The sequence below is a fragment of the Ictalurus punctatus genome, chromosome 10 (assembly GCF_001660625.3).
Source record: "Ictalurus punctatus breed USDA103 chromosome 10, Coco_2.0, whole genome shotgun sequence".
In the NCBI taxonomy this organism is placed as follows: domain Eukaryota; kingdom Metazoa; phylum Chordata; class Actinopteri; order Siluriformes; family Ictaluridae; genus Ictalurus; species Ictalurus punctatus.
The window spans coordinates 27,230,355-27,257,922 of record NC_030425.2 but is presented as its reverse complement, the minus strand read 5'-3'; the positions used below and the strand labels follow the sequence as shown (position 1 = coordinate 27,257,922).

The 27,568-nt window shown below is 38.9% G+C and overlaps 2 protein-coding genes across 11 annotated transcripts in view; one reads left to right on the top strand and one right to left on the bottom strand.

Moving 5' to 3' along the window:
* The first annotated feature begins 2,964 nt into the window (after positions 1-2,964).
* slc29a1b (solute carrier family 29 member 1b) lies at positions 2,965-21,996 on the top strand. Of its 5 annotated transcripts, XM_017478280.3 has the most exons (14): positions 2,967-3,079; positions 5,158-5,223; positions 5,294-5,380; positions 5,468-5,549; positions 6,386-6,540; positions 8,042-8,181; positions 8,330-8,464; positions 8,542-8,639; positions 8,749-8,830; positions 8,927-9,000; positions 10,315-10,423; positions 12,354-12,439; positions 13,218-13,423; positions 13,954-21,996. In XM_017478280.3, exons 3-14 carry the CDS (start codon positions 5,355-5,357, stop codon positions 14,063-14,065), a joined length of 1,305 nt encoding a protein of 434 aa, XP_017333769.1. In that variant the 5' UTR covers positions 2,967-3,079; positions 5,158-5,223; positions 5,294-5,354; the 3' UTR covers positions 14,066-21,996. The 5 variants fall into 5 exon arrangements, with proteins under 5 accessions (XP_053539359.1, XP_017333769.1, XP_017333772.1 ...); XM_053683384.1 differs by lacking the exon at positions 13,954-21,996 and having other exon boundaries at positions 2,965-3,079; positions 13,218-13,897; XM_017478283.3 differs by lacking the exon at positions 5,158-5,223.
* The window catches only part of LOC108271057 (CSC1-like protein 2), a 59,499-nt gene continuing 51,561 nt past the window's right edge, over positions 19,631-27,568 (bottom strand). For all 6 annotated transcript variants that reach the window (XM_053683381.1, XM_017478273.3, XM_053683380.1 and 3 more), the window contains 4 exons: positions 27,266-27,433; positions 27,055-27,170; positions 26,773-26,850; positions 19,631-24,681 (listed from right to left, as the gene is read on the bottom strand). In XM_053683381.1, coding sequence (XP_053539356.1) covers positions 24,496-24,681; positions 26,773-26,850; positions 27,055-27,170; positions 27,266-27,433 — 548 coding nt within the window. In that variant the 3' untranslated portion in view covers positions 19,631-24,495. The remainder of the gene's footprint in view (positions 24,682-26,772; positions 26,851-27,054; positions 27,171-27,265; positions 27,434-27,568) is intronic.

Sequence of the window (27,568 nt, the reverse complement as noted above, 5' to 3'; positions counted from 1 at the left end):
AACCCTGAATGTGTGAGGCAAACGTGCTAACTACTAAGCCACCGTAGCCCCCTGAATTATATAATAATAATAATAATAATAATAATAATAATAATAATAATAATAATGAGAAGAAGAAGAAGAAGAAGAAGAGGAAGAAGTAATTGTAAAAGAACTAGATAGAGATTTAAAAGCTAGTGTAATGTGATTGCTCAAGCATCATTCCGAACATTTGTAAATTTCTTCTAGAGCTTATTTGGTCACCCTTTGGGCTTGAGTGCTGTACCAGATTGTTGCCAGCAGAGGGCGCATTTTATAAGCCAATGTCTGAAAACCACCCTCAATACTGTAGAGCAGCGGTCATCATCCCTGTTCTTGGAAATCTACCTTCCTTTGGACTTTAGCTCCAACCATAATGGTGCCCACCTGACCATCTAATCATTGCCTTAAGAAGTTCTCAATCGACTAAAACAGGTGTGTTAGATTGTGATTGGGGATGAAACCTACAGAAGTTGGTGACCACTACTGTAGAGCTTTACACTCTTACAAATAAAGGTACCAAATTGTATGTTTCCTTGTCTTTAGTACCATTAGTAGCTATGTACCTTTCAAGTGGCAACATGGTACATTACAACTTGTGTAAAGCTTATAACCGGACCAATTATGTACCTCACATCATTTTTAAGGTAGCAGATTTGCAGGTAAACGATATAAAACGATACGTAATAAAAGTACCCTTGATGGTACCACCCCAGCAACGAGCCAACGTACGATCTAGTACCTTTATTTCTGAGAATGTAACATACTGAAAGTTAACTAATTAAAACACGTCCATGGATCAGTGATGTCAGAAAATGACATCACTAAAGGGCTATTAGACTGAAGGGCTAAAATCCCGACTCAACAAAACGTCATAAAGCCATAAAGCCACCACACGTTTCGATTAAAGCACATTATTTTCTAACTACAGTGAAACTAATAGGAAAGTGTGAGGAATTTAAGTGTGTACGAAGATAAACAACAAAACAAAACACAACAAACTTTTCAGTCAAGAGTTGACCGTGTCTTCAGCAAGGCATGTTAGTATACTAGAGTGCTTTATTTTTACACCCTGTGGTTGAGGTGGTACCATCAAGGGAACTTTTACTATGTATCTTTTTATATCAATATCTTTTTATATCATTTACCACTTTTTATATCTTTACCTGCAAATCTGCCACCTTAAACATTATGTAAGGCACATAATTGGTCCCTTTATAAACCTTAAATAAGTGGACAACCCACTCAGGTGGTAGAGCAGGTCGTCCACTAATCGGCCCACGTGACTCCACATGCTGAAGTGTCCTGAACCTCAAGTTGCTCCTGATGGCAAGCTAGCGCCTTGCATGGCACCATTGGTGTGTAAGTGTGTGTGTGTGTGTGTGTGAATGGGTGAATGAGATGAGAACCAGTGTAAAGTGGTCTGTAGAACCGCTAGGGTTAAAAAAGCGCTATATAAGTGCAGACCAGACCATTACCCTTCCCAATGAGCATTACAATTTTGAACCTTTGCTGTTGATTCACACAATAACACACACAAACACACATACAGGTCCTCCATCTTTGCGAGGACCTTCCACTGACATCATGATTATTGTAGATTAGTATAACACCTGAAAACTAACCCTAACTTAGTGTTAAAAAGGTATATTTGTTAAACAAAAACAGCAGTTTTTGTGAAAAAAACAAAAAACAAACCCATTCCTTATGGGAACCAGGCAAATGTCCCCACAAGGTCAAAACTGACAGATATTCCAATCTTTGTTGGGACATTTGCATAGTGCCCATGAGTACTTACTTACATACGTTTTGTTTGTTTGTTTGTTTTGTGGGGACCTTCTATTACTGTAGCAAATTCATGATATGCCAAGACCTTACTTAGTTTTTCGAATAAAAGCCGTAAAACACCACGTTTTTGTGAGGACTGGGTGATCGCGAGGATATTTGACACCGTCTTATCATTGTGAGGACCTTCTTGGTGCACACACGTACAGTACACACCCTCGTGTTTCAGTGACATTGTATGTATTATGTCCCATTTTCTTTCCAAATCTTTGTTTGCTTTACTGTCAGTGCGATGTAGCACAAGTTATTTTTCCTGGTGGAATATGACACAGTGTTAAAGTTCACGAGTGAATTGATGACCTAGCATTTTAGGGTTTCCGGGTCATTAATCCGTACAGGAGTTACTCTGATAAACACGCCAAATGTCTGACCGATCCTGTTAATAAAAAAAACTGTCTAATAAAAGTCGAATGAATTTCACTAGGGTTGCCCTGCTTCAAGTTGAATTTACTGTAAATCATATAGAGATATAAATATCAAGTGTACACTGCAAGTGGAAGTTTTTGAACGGCCTGTTTTAACTGTTTTGGCTGAAACGTTAAGAAATGGGTTCGAGTTAAATACTCGAGATTTTTGGAGAAGTAAGTATAGGTGAGCGGAGAAATGTTGGTGATTTCTATTTTTTTAATTGGAAAATAGATAAAATAACAAAATAACTGGACAAGACAGGTGCATTCGTGTACTAGTAAATTACAGTTTTACTTTATTAAACAAGTAGACTTTAATTATAATCTGAGACCGAACAATGACGAATACAAAGGTCTGAAATCCTTAAATACAAAGCGTTAGAGATTTGACAGGAAACGCTCATTTTTCTTTCCATATTTATTTGCCAATAGGGTGTAAACGCTAACAAAAAAAATGTAACAAACATAACATATGTCACATGTTGCAAGAGTGTAAATCGGCGTAAGATCGATCTGTACTGCTGTTCCACACGTACGTAAACGTGCAATCCTACAGTAAAACCTGCTTATGCACAGAAACTAAGCGAAATGTGACAGCAGCCTGACTAAACAGACCACTAGGACATTACGCAACTCTGCAAAAAAGTGCAGATTAAGCTTCCATCACTTCTCCAGGAAAGCAGAAATCGTTAGCCTCTGACGTTATAATGCAAGAAACATGTGACAGTGGGGGAAAAAGAAAAGAAAAGGACTGTCTACAACCAGAATTGCAGCCAGAAGCAAAATCAAAAGCTCCGTCGGAGTAAAAGGTAAGACACTGATCCTTGCTTGATCGAATTGTGCGCACTCGTGCCGTGAATCTGTAATGACGTTCACAGAAAAGTAGGAACAGACTCCGTGTAGAGTAAACAGCAGTGAAATTTAATCACTTGGGCTGTAATTATTTTCCATTTTGGTGGATTTTATGGTATAACTTCTGGTCACCACTGACTATCTGTCAACGGTCTGAATAGCGATTATGAGACCACCAAGAAATGCCCTGACGGAATGAAAGTGTGAACGGCTATCGTCTCTGGTGTCAGCTCAAGAGTTTAGCATTTCTAACCTTAGCACACAAAACTGAACGGATTATTGGGTTTAGAGATTAGAGTTGAGTGACACATCCTTTCTTGAAGCTGCATTGTCCTAGATTGCTACAGCTGTTTCCGACCATCATAGCTCTTTTAGTGAGATACGCTCTAAAGCTAACATCTTGTTCTGTAATATTTTTGAAATCTTTTGGTCTCTTTGGCTTATAAGCACCACACTCATACCTAAGCATGAATTTTAGCCACAGTGTTTGATTAGTTGTGCCATCCTAGCATTACTGGGCCTGGACTAGAAAACAACAACGACGATAACAACAGCAACAACTATGACAACAACAACGATGAGTTAATGAGTATTGAGTAATGTAATGAGTCTTTATTGATCACATATACACATGCACAGTGAAATTCTTTTCTTCACATACCACAGCATGTTAGGAAGTTTGGGTCAGAGCGCAGGGTCAGCCATGATACAGCGCCCCCTGGAGCAGAGAGGGTTAAGGGCCTTGCTCAAGGGCCCAACAGTGACAGCTTGGCAGTGATGAGGCTTGAATACCCAACCTACTGATCAGTCACCCAGATCCTTAACCGCCAAGCCACCACTGCCTCACCACTATAATGAGTGTGTATACCATAGTGCTGGTTACTTTGGTATTCTGATGGGTCAGGTGTTGATAAATTATCGGACAATAGTTTACGCTGCAAGGAAAAATCACAGATTTATGTTAACGCACTCTTTCTAGTACGTTATCGTTTCGGTACACGATATGCATGCCTGTATCTTAGACATGTTCTGATGAACAGTTATGGGGTGCAACACCGTTGATATCTTCAGGAGTTCTGTCTTTGGTCCTTTTCTCCTGTGTAAGCGGTTTCTTCTCTGTGTTTAGTCATTAGAGAGTGTGTTATATTAGGAAATCAATGTTTATCCCTTTCAAAGCACTTTTATTTAAATGGTCAGATCGATCTGTGGGAAGCAGCAGTCCTTTAAAATACCCAGGAATACACTGAGGAATTAAGTTTTGTTGGTCTAGTAAAGAAGTGAAATGGGAAACATACCCTCTGAGTGACGGGATAACGCCTTATGTGACAAACCACAGCCATTAAAATCGTTAAAGCAAAAACAAACAAACAAACAACGTAAACAGCATCACACGTTGCGATGTTTTACTAACGTTTTACTGGCATAGAAATAAAAAAAAAAAAGGGCTCGTGTTCACCTAAAAAGTCATCACAAAAAGTATCTTTAACTTTTTTTTATAGTGATGTAAATGTTAGACGTACAACTATTGTAGGGGTTTTAGCCAACGGTGGGCGGAGCACAGACACACAGGAGGCTGTTTCAATGTTATGGGGGATTTATTCAAGGCAATCGGTGAACGGGGGTGCGCGTGTGGGCGCGTGTGTGGGTTTTAAAAAAAGCAAGTGTTCACACATTTTTATTTTACTTAATTTGCAATTTAATTTTTTTTTTTTTTTTTAAAAGATATGCTGCATTGAGAATGATTAATAGTCTAGTAGAGCAACAGAAATCACAAATCAGGATCATTAGGGGGCGGAGCCTTTATGTTAAACTACAGTAATGTTCTGAAGTGATTTGGAGGTTATTTACAGCTTATATTTCCCTAAACATCTATAAATTGACTGTACGTACAGTAAGTGTTTAAATTAAGTAAGTGATTAACTCTAAATGCTTAAATATGGATTTTTTTTTTTTAAATTCTGATTTTATGTCCCGTGTCTGTGTTTATCACCGATCTTCCCTTTGTGACTGTTAAACTTCTGAATTAAATCAACAGAACACACAAAAGCAGTTTGTTCGAATCTTGAAACCAAAAGCAATTTCCAGCATTTCACGAGATTGGGTAAGTTTTACGTGTACACATTAATTTATTACTAATTCATAAATGTAACATAAAGTATATCACTGTTCAGGTCAAATTTAAAGCTGTATGTGCGTATTGAGAAGGACACAAAAGCGTTTTCTCTACAAAAAATGGACACAGAGGATCCCAAAGACAAGTTAGTACCTTTGTCTTTTGTTGTCAGCTCAATCACAAGCTGGTTTATGATTTACGATTGAATATTTTTTTTCCTCTTTTCATTCAGATTCAAAGCCGTGTGGTTGATTCTGTTTATGCTGGGATTAGGGACTTTACTGCCATGGAATTTCTTTATGACCGCCACAATGGTACTTTTAATAAAGAAATAAACTTTTTTTAAGATTTATTTTATTTTGGAAATAGTTCGGGAGAGTTTTTCTATTAGAGATGCTGCAGGTGCTAAATAAGCCTGATTTCACCAGTAATTTATCGGACATTTTCTATACAGTTAGTTAACATACAGCCAAGACCACAAACCTCACCATTAATAAACCAAGTTTAAAAAAAAAAAGAAAAAAAAAGGAATAATAACCTTTCTTACAAAATAGTGAAGTTTGAAATGCCATGCAACTGTTTAAAAAAAATAAATAAAAAAAATAAAAAAAAAGGGAACACATCAGGACAGTAAAATTTTTTTTAAATAAAATAAATATGAGAACACAAGGAGGACAAAAATAAAGAGGATTTAAAAAAAAAAAAAAAGAACAAATTTGTGCACACAGGAAAATTAAAATGAAAGAAAAAAAAGGTCAGCCATTACTTTTAAAATGTTAAAGTAAATAATTTGAACTGGTCTTAAAAACCATTAATGGCGGAACCGGAGTGATACTGATCATTAAAGTGCTCCACATTAGTGCACAGTGGAATAAAGCTGCTTCAACAGGCTTTTTTTTGCTTCTTATACACACTAATTAATATCAATTAATGGCCCAATAAGCCAAGCAAAAAAAAGGAATACTACATCAATGCATTAATATTATATATCAGTAAAAGGAAATCCACAGGAACCTATATAAACTAACTCCTATGCTGTCATTCAATTTATTCTAATTTGTGTGGAATTATTTTATGTAGATATTTTTTTCTATGGTAGGAATGAACATTAGTTTTAGCATTAATCTCCTCTCTGTATTTGTACCTACAGTACTTCAGCTACCGTCTAACCGACGTCATTCCAGCCAACGGGACCGTAGGAGAGAGTCGAAATGTCCTGCAAGCCAAGTTCAACAACTCTATGACGCTGTGTGCCATGATCCCTCTGTTGATCTTCACCTGCCTCAACTCCATCGTACACCAGAGGTAACGCTGAGATGGAGAGATTTATTCTCATCAAGGACAAAATAACATAAATCCTTGAGACATAGCTACAATCGAGCGCAGGATTTGTGTACCATTTGTGTAGAGCAAAATTAAAAGTTTTTTTTTTTTTTTTTTAAATATATATTTACAATGATACGTTATTTAATGAGTTCAGTTTCATGTTCCTGCAATATCACAAGCAACCAAAAACGACCAAATCGTGTATGTTAAGATTTTAATGATGAAAAACAAAACAAAACATGACATCAGTTTAAAAGTCTCTCCCTCATGTGTGATTTTACAATTGTATGCCCATTGTTTGTATTCGCTGAAGAGACAGTGTTTCGAGTAAGGATTTTAACACTTGTAGGCATGCTGTTATAGGAAAATAATCAAAGACAGGGTGATGTGGCATGGCCTGATGTGAAGCAGATTATATTCGATATATATAAATATGATTATATATAAATATGATTATATTCCTGTAACAGCACGTCCTGTAACAGCACGTCCTGAAGTGTTTTATTCTTCTTATACCACAGCAATTTGCCAACAATTACAATTTATTGATTTATTAAAGGACATGTCGTACTTCTCAGTTTACAGATACATATAATGTTATGGAAAGTCTTCAAAACGTCTTCAAACAAGTATTTGTGTGTGTGCCATTATTATTATTATTATTATTATTATTATTATTATTATTATTAATAATAATAAAAATAATAATATTTAATGTATTTATTAAAGTTATTATTATTATTTATTTTTTAATTATTTATTTATTATTATTTTCTCCTTCTCACATTCAAGACATTTTCCAGCGATACATTTAATGTTGCTCTGAGGAATGGTCAAAGCTTGGGGTATTTAAAATAATAATAATAATAATTATAACCAAACCTGATTGATTATAATCAAAACTTTTCCGGAAATTTGTCCTAGACTTGTTTTTGATAGCTCCTTGGTCTCTTTATGACGCTGTTAGTTTAAATACGATCTCCAACAACACATGCATTTATACCGAGATCACGTGACACTGTAATTGCGCACAGGTCGACCCCGTTCAAATTAATGACGTGACTTCCGATAGCGCAGATTTACAGCAATGGGGGTGAATGAATTAAATCCATCTCACGTCCCTCTTCTTAATTCGGAAAGGGTCAGTGTTCAGGACACTGTATAAACGGCTTTTTTTAAAGATCAGACACATTTTCCTGTTGATTTTACCTTAATTAAAAATGGATTGCATGAACCACCCAAAATTTTGTACGTAAATTTGTATATAAATTGCCCAATAGAGGTTCCTTTTTGGAACCTTTATTGGTTTCGGACAAAAGTCCTTCATCACCAGTGTAAGCAAAGTGCTTTTGAAGCCATGTGATCGATTGACTAACTGGACAATTACCGTACATGACTGAGCAAGTATATAGGTGTTCCTAATAAAGTGACCAGTCTATTGCAGCATGTCCCTTAACCTCTGGCTTTACTCTTTTAACAGAATTCCTCAGAAGATAAGGGTTCTGGGTAGTCTGGTGTCCATCTTGGTGGTGTTTTGTGTGACTGCCATCTTGGTTAAATTGTCTATTAATCCTATGCCCTTCTTTGTGATTACTTTGATAAAGATAGCCATTATTAATGGTGAGTCTCTCTCACTCACACACACACACTCCCTTTCTCTCTTTTACCTTATTGATACATGGGATAACACTAACACACTAAAAAATATCCAGACATTAGCCAAAGTTGAGGTGTAAAGTCATTGTGTGTGTGTGTGTTCCTTTGCTAGCGTTTGGAGCTATCCTACAGGGTAGTCTCTTTGGCATGGCTAGTGTGTTGCCTGACGGCTACACGACACCCATCATGAGCGGTCAGGGTCTGGCTGGAACCTTCGCTGCGTTTGCTATGATCTGTGCCATCGCAAGTAAGACTCAATAAATACTAATGCTACACGCTCTTCTCACATTTCCCTCACACGATGTGCGACTTCTTCATCCACAGGTGGTTCTGATTTAATGGACTGTGCTTTTGGCTTCTTCATCACAGCCTGCGTGGTTATCAGCCTTGCCATTTTGTCCTACATAATCCTCCCCAAACTGGTGAGCGTAAATGCGTATCCTGCCATCGGGACAATCTTATGACGTACAGGTCGGGGGAAAAGAAAAAAAAATTTTAAAATCACGTCACGCATCTTCCTCCTTCCTACAGGCATTTTACCGATTCCACCAGGAGAAAAAACAGAAAGATCCAGCACTACGAGAGGAGAAAAAACTCAAACTTCTGAAAAACGGTAGGAATCTTTTTGCATTTGAGTCAATTTGGTTCATTTGGAAACGTGGGATTCATGGATTCGAATCGAATACGGAATGTTTTGAACTTGTTTTAGGTGACAACAGCGGAAGGATGAGCACGAGTGAAGAGGTCCGGCAAAATCCCTCGCTTTGGAGTATCTTTAAAAAGGTAAAGCACTCTGAACTAAAACGTTAGTAGGTGTAACAAGTTCTAGGTTTCATACCCGTCAATGAAATAAACCTGATCCTGGGTTGTTTCTCACTAAGTAAACACGAAGGTAGATTCAGGGGTCATCGTTAGGTCGCGTAAGGAATTAAACACTTTGGGGACACGCTGTTGTAGGAAAATAATCAATGACTGGTGATGATTGGGTGATGAAGCGGAGATACTGGTGCCACCATGAAGTTATGTATTTTCCTATAACAGCACTTCCAGAAGTGTTTTATTCCTCTTACACCACAGCAATTTGCATCGTATTTATTTATTATCCATTTATAGTTACGGACAATGTTATGAAACATTCCAGAGACAAGGACGTTCCAGTTATCACTTACGTTATAGAAGATAGAAACAGTCTTAACTGTCATGTAATGAAGGCTGAGACGGAAGCAAGTGCAGGTCGATTAGCTTAGTCCAGTAGGTACAAAGGATCAGGCAGAAATCAAGGTACATAGGCAGGCGAGGGTCAGTGGGTCGGGCAAACAGTCCGAACTAGGCAAGGCAAAGATACAAGGTCGTAAACGAGAACAAGGTCAAAACCAGAATAAACAAACACGGTATCAAGGCTTGGTAATGACAGAGACAGAATGCAACTGAGCGCAACACTTCGCAAAACCTAAGTGTTTGAACAGTCTCTTATATGTGTGGTGTGATTGTGAGTGTAAATTGAATGTAGGAGTACGTGATTAGATTGAAGGTAAGTGTTCTGGGAATTGCAGTCCATGGCGGCCATGTTTGTAGGCCGCAGTGCAGGATGGGAAACGTAGTCACTGGTTTGCTATGACATGACACTAACCCTTACCCACTAGCCAATCAGAAACTTGTATTCTCACTGGATATTGTATTATATTTAAGCAATGTTGCATGAGTATGAGTGGAGTTATACCAGATATCGACGCAGCTGTGATTTGCCTTTGGACCACAGGGCGAGTGCCGTAGCTAACCGAAAAGTGGCAGTTATTCAGTATAATTGCAGATTGTGCATGCATTATTGCTTTTATACAACAGTTCTATAAATAAGAAATGAATATCGAGTAGTTGACATTTCAGACACAAGACGGTGAAAGAATTGGTTCATTTTTGCTCCGCTAGCAGAAAGAGATCCCGAAGAAGTCACGCTCACGTTCTAGCACATTGACAAGATGACTAGCTAGCTCACAGTGATTTGTACGTTCCTGTTAAAGGTGCTTCCAGTGAAATTGGTGTCCATTTGAGTGTTTTTTTTTTTCTCCTCATTATTTCTCTCGCTGTCTTCCTCTGTAGATCTGGGTGATGGCTTTGTCTGTATGCTTTGCCTTCACCATCACCATCGGCATTTTCCCCGCCGTCGCCGCTGACGTCAAATCCACCATTGCTAAAGGAGGACTTTGGGGTAAGCTGAAGTGCGTGTGTGTGTGTGTGAAATTTCTGAAAAATAACTTGGACACTTCCATCAGCCGTCCATATTCCTCAATCTTATGTTTACAGCCTTCCAATTGGTCAGGTGTTGATTAATTAATTAAGCCCTAAGAGTAATTGGTGTACTGATCGGACGGTTGCGAGTTTAGATCCCAGCACTGCCAAGCTGCTACTGTTGGGCCCTTGAGCAAGGCCCTTAACCCTCAACTTCTCAGCTGTATAAATGAGATAATTGTAAGTCACTCTGGATAAGGGCGTCTGCCAAATGCTGTAATGTAATGGAAGGAGTCTCCAGTGTCAGCGCTTTGGAACGGTCTGAGGGAAGCTGTATTTTTATGTTTTCCGACATAGGAAAGTCTCCAGAACAGACCGCGTTTCATTTTTGCCATTTCTCGGTGACGGGATCAGACGCATTTAACATATTTAATGTTCCACAACTGATTTCTTCTGTTTTTGTGTATATCTCATATTAAATAGTTTTACACCTTCAAACGAAATAGAACATAAAACGAAGGCAACCTGAGTAAACACACAATAGATGTTGGATAACTTTTTTTGCTTCAATAAAAAAATAAAACTATCACCCGTGTGATAAACCAATTGCCCGCTCAAACTTCAAATCTGCTTGTGCCACCTTCAGCAGCAATAACTGCAACCAGACACTTCCGATAACTGGAGATCAGTCTTTCACAGCGCTGTGGTGGAATTATGCCCACTCTTCTTTGCAGAACTGCTTTATTTCAGCCACACTGGAGGGTTTTTGAGCATGAACTACCTGTTTAAGGTCCTGCCAAAGCATCTAAACTGGTTCAAGTCAGGACTTTTACTAGACCACTCCAAAACTTGAATTTAGCTTTGTTTGAGCCATTCAGATGTGGACTTACTCCAATGCTTTGGGTCATTGTCTTGCTGCATAATCCATTTGCGCTTACGGACTGAAGACCGGACATTCTCCTTTAGGATTTTCTGGTAGAGAGAGGAATTCATGTTTCCTTCAGTTATTGCAAGTTGTCCAGGCCCTGAAGCAGCAAAGCATCCCCACAGCATCACACTTCCACCACCATGCTTGACCGTAGGTATGATGTTCTTTTTGTGGAATTCTGCATTTGTTTTACGTCAGATATAACAGGAACCCTGTCTTCCAAACAGTTCCACTTTCGACTCATCAGTCCACAGAACATTCTCCCAAAAGGTTCGAGGATCATCAAGGTGTGTTTTGGCGAAATTCAGACAAGCCTTAATGTTCTTCTGGGTTAGCAGTGGTTTTCACTTCACCACTCTTCCATGGATGCCATTTTTGACCAGAGTCTTTCTGATAGTGGAGTCATGAACAGTGACCTTTATTGATGCAAGAGAGGCCTGTAGGTCTGATGTTGTCCTTGGCTCTTTTCTGGCTTCCTGGATGAGTACGCGCTGTGCTCTTGGAGGAATTTGGAAGGTCGTTCAGACTTTGTAACTCTTCCCAGACTGATGTATTTTAATCACCTTCTTCCTCATCATTTCTGGAATTTCTTTCAACTTTGGCACAGCGTGTTACTGGGTAAGACCTTTTAAGCACCTTTCATGCTGTTGAAAAAGTTATATTTAAGTGTTGATGATCAGGCCTGGTTACGTCTAGTCCAGCTGAACCTCATTATAAATGCAATTTCATAAATCTGTGGAACATGGGGACAAATACATTTTCACACAGGCCCAGTTGGTATTGGATAACTTTTTTTTTTTTGCTTTAATAAATAACTATCATTTAAAAACTGTATTTTGTGTTTACTCGGGTTCACTTTTGTTTTATCTTAGCTTTAGTTTTAATTTCTGAAACAATCTTAATCTGGAGTTAAGATAAGAATTTAGGAAAGCTTATTAATATTATAATACACTGCATTTGATATGTATGATTCTCTGATCAGAGGAATACTTCATTCCTGTGTCCGGTTTCCTGCTCTTTAACCTGTTTGACTGGTTGGGAAGGAGCCTGACTGCTGTGTGTTTGTGGGTAAGTGACGCACTAACACAAATACACACAATTATTGTTGTAAAATTACACTCCAGTGAGGATTTTTGCTAATGCTATATGGGAACAGTAACCTATAAAGAATTTTTGTTTGTGTAAATTTGTCAATTATTCTTCTTATATTCATATAGACAACACCTGATTTATTGGCACCCATAAAAAAAACAAAACAAAAAACAAACAAACAAACAAAAAAAACACGATTCAAGTTGAAATACCTGTATCTTTCATCTAACAAAAAAAAATAAATAAATAAATTTGTAAGAATAGTAGTATATGTTCTGAAAAAAATGACCACCTTAAGGAATATTGGGGAACAAATGCAAACCATCACAGAATGCAAAAAAAAAAAAAAAAAAAAAAAAAAAAAAAAAAAAAAAAAGAAAAGAAAAGAAAACCATCACAGAAATGGCTGGTGAAGTGTAGAAACATTCTGCATGGAGGTGGGTCCAAGATCCTCAAAAAGCGTCCTTGAAAGACGTTACATGACGAGAGTTCTTCTCTCCTGGAGATTCTCTTCTTGGAATATTAATTCCAAGGGTGCCATTAATTGTAAATCCACCTCCTTTATGAGACATAACACTTCAAAATATCACTCGGTGCATATAATACGTACATCTCGCATCATCGTGTTACTACCATGATGTGGATTATTTAAAATAAATACATTTTTTTTTTATTAAAAAAAAAAAGGATTTTATTCCTCTTACCACAGTCATTTTTTTTTTTTTTTTTTAAAATCTGTTCACTTTTCTTTCAGCCTGGGAAGGACAGCAAACTGTTGCCAGTGCTTCTGTTAATGCGCGTGATCTTCGTGCCTCTCTTCATGCTGTGTAACGTCCAGCCACGCTACACGAACAGCATACCGGTCTTCTTCTCACACGACGCCTGGTTCACCGTCTTCATTATCCTCTTCGCTTTCTCCAACGGCTACCTGGCCAGCCTTTGCATGTGTTTTTGCCCCAGGTGAGTCTAAATCTTACTGCTTCTACACTATACAGGCAAAAGTTTGTTTACACCTGACCATCACACCCATATGTGGTTCATCCACAAACTGTCAGAAGCACAAAATTGTACAGAATGTCTTTGCGTGCTCTAATATTCCATCACCGGAACTAAGAGGTCCAAACCTGTTCCAGTAGGACAATGCTCCTGTGCACAAAGCGAGCTCCATGAAGACATGGTTCACCATAGAACTCAAGTGTACTTCCCAGAACCCTGAACTCAACCCCACTGAACACGTTTGGGATAAACTGGAACCCTGACTGCACCCCGGGCCTCCTCGCCCAACCTTACTAACCTTACTCTTGTACCTGAAAGGACACAAATGTTCTGAAATCTAGTAGAAAGCCTTCTCAGAAGGACGTAGGCTGCTCCATATTAACGCCCACGGTTTCGGAATGAGATGCTGAACAAACACATATCTATAGCATACATGCAGTTTTGAGAAAGATGAAATGTTATAATCACATTCCCTTTCTCTGCTCTGTTTTCAGCCTAGTGAGCACACACGAGGCGGAGACGGCTGGAGCCGTCATGGCCTTCTTCATGTCTCTCGGTCTCGCCTTAGGTGCATCGTTCTCCTTCCTGTTCCGAGGGGTCATTTGAGGTCGGCTTTTCACCTTGTCGGATGTTTAAAGACGTCCATCCTAAACAGGAGCCGTTTATGAACAATTTTTACTGTGTCTGATATGTTTTATATAATATTCTGATCGGTTTAAGGGTGATTTGAGACGCGAGATGGCACAGAAGCGCGTAACGGATGAACAGTTGGACAGTCGGACACCTTGAATCTCAACGACACCGTCCCACATGATGGGACGAAAGTTTTTTTAAAAGAAATAATACTATTTGTAAATTTTTTTTAGTGAACACTACCTGTTCTTTTTTAACGATATACAGTATATTAACATATTAACAGTTTACATAGTCATATACAGTCAATGAGCCAGTCTTTCTACCAGTGTTGAGCCACAACAATTTTCATTACAAATGACATTAGGCAACAACTTGAGTGAAAAAGTAGAATCTTTGAACTATTTACATGGATTTCAGACTCTCTCAGCATTTGCCATGTCCCCTTTTTTGCTTTAATGACCGTCTGCACTCGAGCTGGCATGGACTCAACTTTGCACACGTTCGTGCAAAACCTTCTGATCCATTTGAGATCGAATCCATCCGAGTGTCATCTGAACACGTGCTTCAGTAGAGGAGATTAGGCATGAGGAAAATCTGACCTTTTGTACAAAGCAGTTAATATGGTCAATAGCACACATTTGTTTACATTTAAATAGAGAAAGAAATAGTGCAGAATCTTGAATATTAAATCTTTGGCTTTGGGTTACTGATCAGAATGTTGTGGGTTCAAGCCCCAGTATTGCCAAACTTCTCTGCTCAAGGGGCTCTGCATTATGCCCGGCTCTGCACTTCATAACAAACTGGGATAGATATGTGAAGAAAGCATTTCACTGTATTGTAATTTATGTGACAAAACAAATATACATATAAATCTATCTATCTGCTGCGTTTACATGGACAACAACAATCCACTCTTAATCCGATTAAGACCGTACTCTAATTAAGAAACTATCATGTAAACAGCAATTTTTACTTACCTTAATCTAATTAAGCTCATAATCGAAGTAAGCAATAATTTAATTAAGACAGGTGGAGTACTCCTGTTTTAGTCGCATTATGGACGTGTAGTAGTGACACGTAAACACCTTAAATCACATTATGAGCGTCGTGTGGGAGTTTTCACCGCATTTTGCGACAGGACACGATCACACACGGCAGTTTTACGTTTTACGGCGAACAAGGAGAGCTCGGCTGTGTCCCAAATCGCATACTTTCCTACTATAGGCCTGTAGTGGGGAAAAATACATGTATCTCGGCTACTATATAGACGGTAACTACGCGGTTTGGGACACACCCACCGCTTCAAGCAGTTGTCTATTAGCACGTATAGCATGACAAATAATTAACCGCACTTAAAGCGTTCGTTAAAAAAATAATAAAAACACCCAAAACTGTATACGGTACCATAACGAAGACGAACTGTATGTCGATGCGTGAAATTCTGGAGGGACGTCGGACGGCGTGGCGCGGTGACGTAATGACGCGGGCTGTTAATCTAATTACGTTCTAAAACATGTAAAACGGGAACATGAAAGGAGTATTCTAAAAGCGACTCATGTAAACACCATAATCACATTATTATCTTACACAGAGTAAGGTCAATAATTAGATTACTGCTGTCCATGTAAACGTAGTCAACATCTCTCTCAAATATAAACATACTGATTTATTTTATTCCATAAAATTCTTGTTCTGTCCATTTCTGTTTATTTGCACATCAAGATGATGATAGTCTTTTCTTTTCGCTTACACTGTGTGTTACTATTAAAAAGTCAACCCCCCCCAAATAAAACACTATTTCTCATCTTGACTCATTTTCATTAAATGCTGTAATGGTTAAGTTTTCCAGTCAGGGTTTTGAGCCACACCTGTATGACTTTATAGGAAAAATAAGCCAGGAGTCAAATAAGTGCTGTCACAGGGAGTGCTGTGTTTGAACGAGACTGTCTGTTGTTTTTTTTTGTTTTTTTTTTTAAATAATAAATATAGCCTGTCTGCGAAGTTCGTTTTGTTGACTAAGTGTTGACAACACAGGGGAAAAACACTCTTTTAATTTAATCCAGTGATCAGTATCATTACTGTTGGGAAGCAGCGTAACGGTCCTGTTCAAAACAAACATATTGATGGGTCCGAGTTTGGGAAGCTCTGCCTGTTCTTTAGCACAGGAACGATAAAATTGCATATACAGCAAACTTAATTCTGATAAGACAGAAGTACTTGTCTTAGGACCATGTGTAGCTAGAAGTAAGCTTTCTGATCTCATAGTAACTCTGGATGGACTTTGTTTCATCATGTACAGCAGTAACAGCCCTCGGTGTGATTACTGACTCCAGTCTATCATTTGATGCTCATGTAGATAATATTACTAGGATAGCCTTCTTTCATCTCAGAAATATTTCTAAGATAAGAAATATATTGTCACTACATGATGCAGAAATATTAATTCATGTTTTCGTCAACTCTAGATTAGATTACTGTAATGCTTTACTGTCTGGATGATCCATTAGGAATATAAACAAACTCCAGTTAGTCCAGAATGCAGCCACTAGAGTCCTTACTAGACCCAGAAGATACGACCACATCACCCCGATCTTAACCACACTGCATTGGCTCCCAGTGAAATCTCGCATCGATTATAAAATACTATTATTAACCTATAAAGCACTAAATGGTCTCGCGCCACAATATCTAAGCGACCTTTTGGTTTTCTATGATCCGCCACGCCTACTTAGATCAAAAGATGCAGGCTATTTGTTGGTACCTCGAATAGCGAAGGCTACAGCAGGGGGGAGAGCTTTCGCTTATAGAGCCCCACAGTTATGGAACAGTCTTCCTATTAGTGTTCGGGACTCAGACACAGTCTCAGTGTTTAAATCTAGGCTTAAAACGTATTTGTTTACTCAAGCCTACCCTGACTAGACTTTCTGTTACGCTAAGCACAGTCCTAACAATCTTTTCTCTCCCTCTCTCCTTCTGCCGAGCCACACACGATTTTATGGAGATACTAGAGATCCTGATCCTTTCTGCTCTCCGGACCTGGCTGACCAGTTCGGATGTCCTACCTCTGGATGGAGCTCTCATCTACTCCAATTCAAGACTGCTGGGACTACGGCTGCTTCTAAGGCCAGACAGACTTCATATAAAACCACAATGAACTTTTTCACACTATCTATTGTTATCCAGATGAGGACGGGTTCCCTTCTGAGTCTGGTTCCTCTCAAGGTTTCTTCCTCTTAACATCTTAGGGAGTTTTTCGTCACCACCGGCTCGCTCAATTGGGATAAATTTGCACTTTTAATATCTGTATACCGTGTTTCTATATTTCTGTAAAGCTGCTTTGAGACAATGTCTATTGTAAAAAGCGCTAGGCAAATAAAATTGAATTGAACCTCCCAATTTTGATGTGAGCAAAAATATAGGAACAGATAAGTCATAAAGTAAATGAAAGCAAATAACTTAATATTTGGTTTCATATCCCTTGCTTGCAATAACTGCATCAAGCACCAAATTGTTGGTTTCCTCTTTTACGTTGTTTTTACCACAGCCTCGTTCAGTTGTTTTTTCAGGGGTTTCTCCCTTCAATCTCCCTTCAGGAGTTGAAATGCTGCTCAGTTGGGTTAAGGTCTGGTGATCGACTTGGCCAGTCTAAAACCTTCCACTCCCCCCCCGATGAAGTCCTTTGTTGAGTCGGCAGTGTGTTTTGGATGGTTGTCTTGCTGCATGATAAAAGTTCCTCTCGATTCATTTGGACGAGTTTCTCTGTAAATTGGCAAACAGAATGTACTGAACAACTTCTGAAATCATTCTGCTTATACCATCAGGCGTTTCCATCATCAATAAAGATTAGTGAGCCTGTTCCAGGAGCAGCCATGACACTACCTCCACCGTGTTTCACAGATGAGCTTTGAATCATGAGCAGATCTTTTCTTTCTCCACACTTTGGCCTTTCCATCACTTCGGTAATCTTGTTAATCTTGAATTCCAGTCTGGCTTTCAAATTCTTACATGCTGAGGAGTGGTTTGCATCTTATACGGCCTCTATATTTCTGCTCTCGAAGTCTTCTTCAAACGGTGGATTGTGACACCTTCACACCTGCCATGTGGAGGTTTTCGGTGATGTCTGACTGTTGTTTTGGGGTTTTTCCTTCACAGCTCTCACAATGTTTGTCTCATCAGCTGCTGTTGTTTTCCTTGGCCGACCCATTCAGTATCTGTCGCTTAGCACACCAGTGGTTTCTTTCTTTTTCAGGACACTCCAAATTGTTGTACTGGCTATGCCCAATATATGTTCAATGCCTCAGACTGATTTTCCATCTTTTCTCAGCTTCAAAATGGCCTGCTCTTCTCCCATAGACAGCTCTCTGATCTACATGTTGGCTTATCCTTTTCAACAACAAATGCAGACTTCACATGTGAAACTGAAGGCTAAAACCCAAGAGTAGATGTTCCGAGCTGGTATTGCTTAAACAAAATCAATCTAAAACAGGACACACCTGGGTAACAAGTAAAACCTGTCGGTCACATGTTGCAATATTTTTTGTTTGCCTACAATTTCGGTAGCCTTACACCAAATGTGCTGTTCTACAGTATATGGCATTTAACACGTCTAAAGTACATACAAATACCAGGAAATAAACACTGGAATTCGAAACTCATCCAAGATATTCATCTTTTTATCTCAAGCCCAAATGTTTTCAGTTAAAAATAAATAAATAAATAAATAAAATAAATAAATAAAAAAAGGAGTTGGCCTTGCCCTTCCAATAGTTTCAGAGGGGACTGTAGTTAGGGAATAAGCCACAGTGGGTGTAGCGTAATAGGAAAATGATTGCAGATGTGGTATGTAGATGTTTATTTAACATTTATAAAAAGGAGTCTCCAGTGAGCGTGTGGGTGCTTTGTAATAGCCAGTAAGTGTTCCACCATGGGGAAAGTCTTGGACAGAGGCATTTATGCTTTCTTAGGACCATGACAAGCTGTGTTTTTGTTTTATATTGAGAGCGAGAGAGAGAGAGGGAGGAAAGGGTGATGAAGGAACAATTGTTTATAGCTGTTATAATGTAAATCAGAATTCGTGTTGTGGAAGTTCCACAACATTAAATACGACTATAAATGGATAAAAAGCCCAATGTGTGGTTCATAATACCTTACAAAATGTAACTGTTGGCAAATTAGTGTTGTACAAGAGGAATGAAGCGCTTTGGAATGTGCTTTTAGAGGAAAATAATTCACTTCCTTGTGCCACACCCTTACTTAATTAGCACATTCTGACCAAATACATTCAAAAGTTCACCAGTGCTATGCTATAGCAAGGATTTATACACTAAAGAAAGGCTGAATAAAATAAAAAAAAAAAAAAAAAAAAAAAAATCTCACTCCTGACCAAAGGAATTCGGATGAATCGCGGTAAGCGGTGCTACGCTGCCCTCTGCTGATTAAATGAAATAATAATAATAATAATAATAATAATAATAATAATAATAATAATAATAATAATAATAAGAAACCAGATAGGACAGGAGGGAGGCTACACTCTCACAATGAATAGCAAGTTTTATTGTTCAACAAACTAAATATGTGACAAACGCTTCACCAGGGAGACGACATTCAGACCAAAAAAAGTGTAAAAAATAAATAAAATCACCCAGTCAAACAAATCCTACAGCTTCGAATGAAACTAGTGGCTGGCTTCATTTTATTAATACATCAGTGGTAGAAACTAGCAACGATGAAGCAAACTCCCCCCGTTTATACAGAACCTATTAGATCCCACCATTTTAAATCAAGACGTGTACAAACTGTACATATGTGCTTTGGGACACCATCACGAAGACAGTGCCATAACCCGAAGTGTACGGACACACACACAGGCACTCACAGAGTTCACATCCATTCATTCGTATTGATTAACTAAAGGATAGCTGACAATATTTTTCTGCCCAAATTATTGTTAAAGACATTATTTACTTTGTAACTTAAACAGTTAGTTATATTGTTTAAAAAAAAAAAAGAAAAAAAGAAAAAACCCCAACATGTGGTGACATTAAAAAGCAAGAGCACAGCTAGTTAGTTATCGACATCCCCTTTAATACACAACTGGTATCAAATACTTCAACCGTGTTCGATATTCTCTTCAAGTGTTTACAAAAATACCCTCAGGCCTCTATTTCTTTTTTTTTTTCTTTTTTTTTTTTTAGCTTCCATTTTTAGAAACCCATCGTCATGACTTCACCCCTAGAGTTCAAACAGGAGGTGAACTCAAACGGACCTTCACACGAGTTCAACTTGAAGTGCGTTACAAAGTACAGTCCTGTACAAAAAAAAAAACAAACACACACACGCTGCATTGTTTACCAAACGCATTCACAGACGGACACAAATTTGCTTCAGTATCTCCAGCACGTAGCTACAGCAACCGGACGGCGTGGGGAGAAAAAGACGTAAAAAGAAAGAAAAAAAACATCTACAGGCGACAAAATATTTACACACGGCTAAGGCTCGGGTGATGTGCGTAGCTACAGCTTTCATAGGTTACTTTTGTGTCTACCAGTGAGGAGCCTGGGGGGGGAATGAAAAAGAAAAAAAAAAACAAAAAACAAAAAAAACACGGGGGCGTGCAAAATATTAAGCAGCAAACCAAAAAAAATAATTTAAATAAAAAAAAAAAAAAAAAACACGACAGATGTAAACATTGTGTAGTAAATAAAGAACACCTGAGACTGTTCAAAAAGTTCCTCAACCTCACTGCACTGAGATAGTACCACCAGTTATCTGCTGTATCCAGTTCTGCTTACAATATTGCATGTTCCTGAAATAAAAGTAGGAGAACATCATGTTATTTTGACAGAACTCTAATTTTATTGACCATTTTTCCAATACAGGGTCGCGGGGAGTCGTGGCACGAGATGGGGGACGAGATGGGGGACGCCCTGGACGGGGTTTGGAAATGCCGGTCAGCCTACAACGCGTGTCTTTGGACTGGTGGAAGAAACCAGAGTACACGGAGTAAACCCTCGAAGCACAATATTATTTCAACTATTGTTTTGGGAGTAGTAACTCGTTATTTCAACTTAATATTCAAAAAAAACACCCCACAATCTAGCACCGAGGCTTATTTATTCAACGCATCAGGTTGGTGTTCTTATTCCGTATGCCGTTTCTCGTATAGTAAGCAAGCCAGATATCGCTTTAGTGGAATTCATTTCACACGATACGTACACACCGATATGAGCACCATGAGCATGGGAATTCCGGCAATTTAACAGTTAGGAGTCTAAATAAATGTCACGATAATAAGATAAGTCATTATTCTGGGTAATTCATTCAAAAGAACGGAGATATTACGGTAAAATAAATACTACCTTGAAATAAATTAGTAAAAAAAAAAATTCTATATAAACGAAAGTCAAAATAAATGACACGGCACTAGAACTTTTGACGAGTTGCAGTTCAGGGTTGTTGCTGTTTTTCTAAGCTTTTTAGGTTTAGTAAAAAGTTTATGAACGCACACTCATATAACGCACTTCGCCAAGCACTGCATTACAAAAATGGCGGTTAACCCTCCGCCCCGCCCCACCTCGCCGAGCCTACGTACACATCTACTGGTGCTAAAGACAAGTCTTGTTTATTTTTCGATGCATTCCCCCCCCCATTCACAAAGCGAAATAAATGAAGGCTTTCATCAGAAGGGACCCACATGTACGGAGACGTACCATCAGATTTCCTCAATTTCCTTCACATTGTACTAATAAAAGTAGCTCTGGGTCAAAAGTTGGCCAATAATCCACCCGTTTAGATTTTAATCTGTGCACCATCTGAAATTTTGGAAAATTTCACAACAGACCGGAAGATGCAAGTCAATGGTTCTGACCCAGTTTCTTGGGTGAAATCCAGTCGTGTGGCACAATTGCCAATTAGAGTTAAATAAGTAAGTCGGGATTCTTCACTTGGCTAGCGCTTCGCAACCATTTCGGACACGGACACACGAGCACGTGATCGACGACCAGGAATAAATCGGGAGGACTCTAGTTTTGAGGGAAGTAAAAACAAAATGAATGAATAAACAAAAACGAACAGGTTCGGAACTCTTCCGGTTCATTTTGGAACTGCGGCTCTTCAACTCCGTAACTAAACCCGAACAGCTCAATGTGATGGAGTGTGTGTGTGTGTGTGTGTGTTTAAGGACATATAAAAACACATCTATTAAGGTAGTTAAGGTGAAATCAAAACAAGACAAACAAAAATACAACACAAACAAACAAACAAACAAAAACGCATCATCAAGATGCCAATGTAGCGCCTAATGGATTCTTCTGCTCTAGGAACCTTCACATATTTTGAACTCCAAGATGCGAGATCACAAACATGTCAATCTTGTACAAGATTGAAAAAAACAAAAACAAACAAACAAACAAAAAAGAAAAAAGTCATCACATTGTGAGCTCAGCGTTATAAAGTTCTATCTGGGATTTTGGTGAAATATGAACTCGAAAAGGAGTTCTCTCGTGGTGTTATTTTTTTTACATTTTATTTGAATTAGTTCTTCACATGATATGAAAAAATTAAATAAAATAAAAACCTGAAAAAAATAAATAAAAAAAAAAACCTTGCAGATAAACTTTTATAACGATCTATCTGCCAGCCAATCATCATCATCATCATCATCATCATCATCATCCCGGATGAATGCACAACAGGCAGTCATGGCCAATCAAAATCCATCATGTATTAATCTTTATCTAACAGAAGAGAAGAGAGCAGTTTCGAAGATGTTGAGGAGAAGGAACATTTTAGTAAAACATTCTGAAATAAACAGTACATTAAAGACATTACATGCAATGTGATTAATAAACAGAACTAGCCAGCATCACTGGTGACTGAAGAACACCTAGCATGAGAGTTTGTTACGTATGGACTGACTATACTGTATGGATTTTTAATTGCATTCCCCCAACTTACTGTAGCTCTCCTGCCACAAACAAAATCGCTGTGGTATAAGACGAACGCACTTAGAGATGTGCCGTTATAGGAAAACAATCAACTTTGAGGTGGTAGCTAACTAACTAACCACCCTGGTGTTGAATCCTTTCCCAGAACGGCATGTCCTCCCCAAGTGTTTTATGCCTTATTTATTTATTTATTTATCCATCAAGATGATTAGATTGTTTATTAGAAACCATTAGATAATAGCTTTATAAATTCAAACATTTCAACCCCTTAAGAGCTTTACTTACTTTTATAGCATTATCCACCAGATAGAACCTTATATAATAATAATAATAATAATAATAATAATAATAATTTAAAAAATGTCAATCGATGACGACTTCTTGACTTAAAGTCTTAGAATGAGGAGGCTGGCACTGCGATCTCCTCTCCGAGCTCTTCTCTATTGCACATGTGCTTTGGAATGATCTAAAATCAGTTCTCTTGGGTAAAGAAAGACAGACGGAGCAAGCAAACCCACTTCAGGAGGAACTACTTCTATAAACTAGCGGATAGATGACTTTAATTTTTTTTTTTTTTTTTTTTTTGTACATTTTTTACAAATTTTTTTTATTTATTTATTTTTTTTTTTAAGTGTGGGATGTCGTGACGGAGATCAAGTCCTAGAGAGAGATGAGTTACTGTAGTACAAAATCCACAGACCTGGCTCCTCTTCTAGAGATGAGTGGACTTTTCTTTTCTTTTTTTTTCTTCCTCCTTTTCTTTCATTCTGCCCCCCCCCCCCTCCCCCCTTCAGAGGTGGATTATCCGTGTCCAAGTGTCGCGGATGTGTCTGGAAACCCTTCACGGACGCTCGACCGCTTATGAGTTACTGTAGTAGATCTGTGTCTAGTTGTGGATTTCCATTCAGCTGCATTGACAGGCTTCTCCTTTCTCCTCAGGGAGAGTTTGAATTCGATAAATAAAAAGCAAAAAAAAAAAAATCATTATAAATACACGTTCCTTAGAGATGATCACACACAATTTACTGATTTTTTTTTTTTCCCCCTTTTTTTTTTTTTTTTTTTTTTTGCACGACCAGTTTGTTACAACACAAATTCCAAGTGTGTAAACGGTCTACTTGGATGTAGTCCAAAAACAGACATCAGGAATAATGCTTGTAGTGTGTGAATGTATGCTCAATACATGCAGTTTGTGCTTGATGTTGGTGCTTGATTCGATTGCGGTGGTTTTGGCGAGAGGAGTTGTGAACATTGAAGCGGCATACTCCTCAAGAACCTACACACTTAGCTCTGCTCATGATGGAGATGACACACAGCTTGCACAGACATGTGGAAAGCTTAAGCATGGATCTCTGGTACACCTTCAGTCCACACTACACGCCATCCATCTCACCCCACTCTCTCTCTCTCTCACACTCTCTCTCTCCCTCTTTCTCTCCATCAGTGCTGGCGTTAGTGGCGGACCTCGTTGGCGATGAGGCTGTCCTCCCCAGACTGGAAATCGGCCTCGTTCAGGCTGTTGCCTCCGTTGATCATCTCCTCGTCCTGCGAGGATCCCTGGCCGTCGTCCTCTCCGCTGCCTCCGCCCGTCTCGTCACAGTTTGGGTCCTGCAGAACCTGTGCGATGTACATCTGCTGCTGCAGAACAGGAAGTGAGGGGAAAAAAAATAATTATTGGGTGAATCCTACATGCTAGCATTTAGATAGGGTTAAAGTTTGAATTAGATTTAAAAAACAACAAAAAAATGGTTTTGGACATGTTACTGTATCACAGTCAAGAAGTGCTACTCTAGCTTGTTTATTAGCTGGCTAATCAACTATTTAGCAGTTCGCATGAGGGTTATTAACCACGAGCAACAATATTTAAACTTCAGTACTTTTATACTACTGAGCAACTTCACCATTACTCTCAAAATATTGGACTATAAATTATATAATAATAATAATAATAATAATAATAATAATAATAATAATAATAATAATAATAATAGCTGCACTGACGTATCGGCCAATAATTGGTATAGTTTAGAAACATCCGATGATCAGGGCCTGTCAATCAATCCTGTCAATCAAAAGGGGGCGGGAAAACACCGATTTTGTCCTGAATGTTAAGATGTCTCTTGTGTGGAATGACGACAAAACTGCAGTTTGTAATCTCTGCACTGCTAAAATTTTTTACACCCTTTCGCTGAAGCAGTGAAGCAGGAATTTCGGCGTCGAGTCTTATATATATATAAATAATAATAATAATAATAATAATAATAATGTCGACATTTAACTGTACTCAAGTAAATAATTTTAACTGAATTTAGGACTTTGTTTGGTCAGACATTTATAACAATCTACATGACTCGATTTATATCCAAGTTACAAATGTTGAGGTTAGGGGAGGGGTTAGGGTTTTCAACTCCTCAACATATTACATCATTAATATTTCATTTGTATTCAAACAGATATTTCATGCGATTCATTATTTCTTCCCCACTTGTATGAAGAGTGAGATTAATGGACAACGGGTCAAGGGTGGTAATTGGGTTTGCTTTTTTATTATTATTATTATTATTATTATTATTATTATTATTATTATTTATTTATTATTTATTTATTTATTTTTTAAACAAAGTAAAGAAGCACTTTCCACCACGGACTACTTAACATACACTCACCGTCCACTTCATTAGGAACACCAGTACACATGCACATTTATACAGCTATCTAAAAATCAGCCAATCACGTGGCAGCAGCACAATGCATAAAATCAGGCAGTTACAGGTCGAGAGCTTCAGTTAATGTTCTGAGGAAACTCTAGAGACTGTCGTGTGTGGAAATCCCAGGAGATCAGCAGTATCTGAAATACTCAAAATCAGCCAATCTGGCACCAACGACCATGCCACAATTAAGGTCACAGAGATCACACTTTGTCCACTGTTTTGATGTTTGATGTGAGTATGACGAGGAGTAGGGAGTGGCCAGGCTGTGACAACACACACCTGGTAATGATTTGGCTAATCAGTGGGCGAGAGAAATGAAGGAGTGGCTGAGAGAGAGAGAGAGAGAGAGAGAGAGAGAGAGAGAGAGAGAGAGAGAGAGAGAGAGACAAATAAAGGAGTGGCTGAGAGAGCGAGCGAGAGAGAGAGAGCGAGAGAGAGAGAAATAAAGGAGTGGCTGAGAGAGCGAGAGAGAGAGAGAGAGAGCGCGCGAGAGAAATAAAGGCGTGGCTGAGAGAGCGAGAGAAATAAAGGAGTGGCTGAGAGAGAGAGAGAGATAAAGGTGTGGCTGAGAGAGAGAGAGAGAGAGAGAGAGAGAGAGACGGAGGCATGCTTGTGCACTGTGTGTTATGTTTGTGTTTTATGTTTACATTCTGTCCATTATTAAACTTGTGTTTATTTTCAGCCGGTTCCCGCCGCCTCCTTGCCCGCCTTGAAAGTTTGTCACAGGGAACATTAGCTGAAGCTCTTGACCTGTATCTGCATGATTTTATGCATTGCGCTGCAGCTGCATGATTGGCTCTACAGCTGTTCCTAATAAAGTGGCCAGCAAGTGGACGTCCCGTTGAACCATGTCGTCACTCATGATGTTACAGCCGTTTACATACGTTTTAAAATCTATAGCTTTTTGTCTTAATTATTAGAGAATTGTAAAAAACAAACAAACCAAAAAAAACGGGTCATTATGACACCAATGGATCGTAAGGGTTAAAGAAATGAGCAGGGAGGACGGGGGACTTGCCGGAGACTTGTTGGAGGGTGAGGAGCGCGCCGGACGTCCGTTCTCCATGCCGTCCACCTCGGTGTCCTTAGCGTCAATCTGAGAGCGGGGGGGGGACAAAAAAGAAGAAAATAAAGGAGAGAGAGAGAGAGAGAGAGAGAGAGAGAGAGAGAGAGAGAGAGAGAGAGATAGATAGATAGATAGACAGACACACACACTGGGGATGAGTACGTGCACTCCATCAGCGCTAGCCGCTCTACTCTAGGGCCAGCGAGGGCGTACCTTTAGTGGCGTAACTAGTACCTTGTAGTTGTGAGCACTGAGATACTTGAAGTGGCCGAAGCAGACGTGCGACAGACAAACCACGATGGTGATGATGAGCACCACAAACGTGAACATGGACGTCGGCGTCACGAAACCTGTCCAGAGGGAAATTGTTTGTACTGACCTATAAAAAAACCATACACGTACAGACACTCGTGCTACAACCACACACACACACACGGCTCCTCACCTGTGCGTACAGTTGAGAAGAACAGTAGCCAGAAGAGACAGAGGATGGGCGCGGCCACCACCTGATTGACGGCTCCGGAGTGGATCTTCTTGTCGAGTTTGGAGGGCAGGTAGGCGTAGTACATGTTATAGCGATCCACTAGATGCTTTAGCAGCATGTACATCAGGCCTGCGGTCAAACACACACACACACACACACACACACACACACACACACAGAATTACTGACCATCAGATATGTCTAGACATAAGCACGGGTTAATATGCGTTCATTCTAATACGTTATTGTTTCTATAGTAACAAT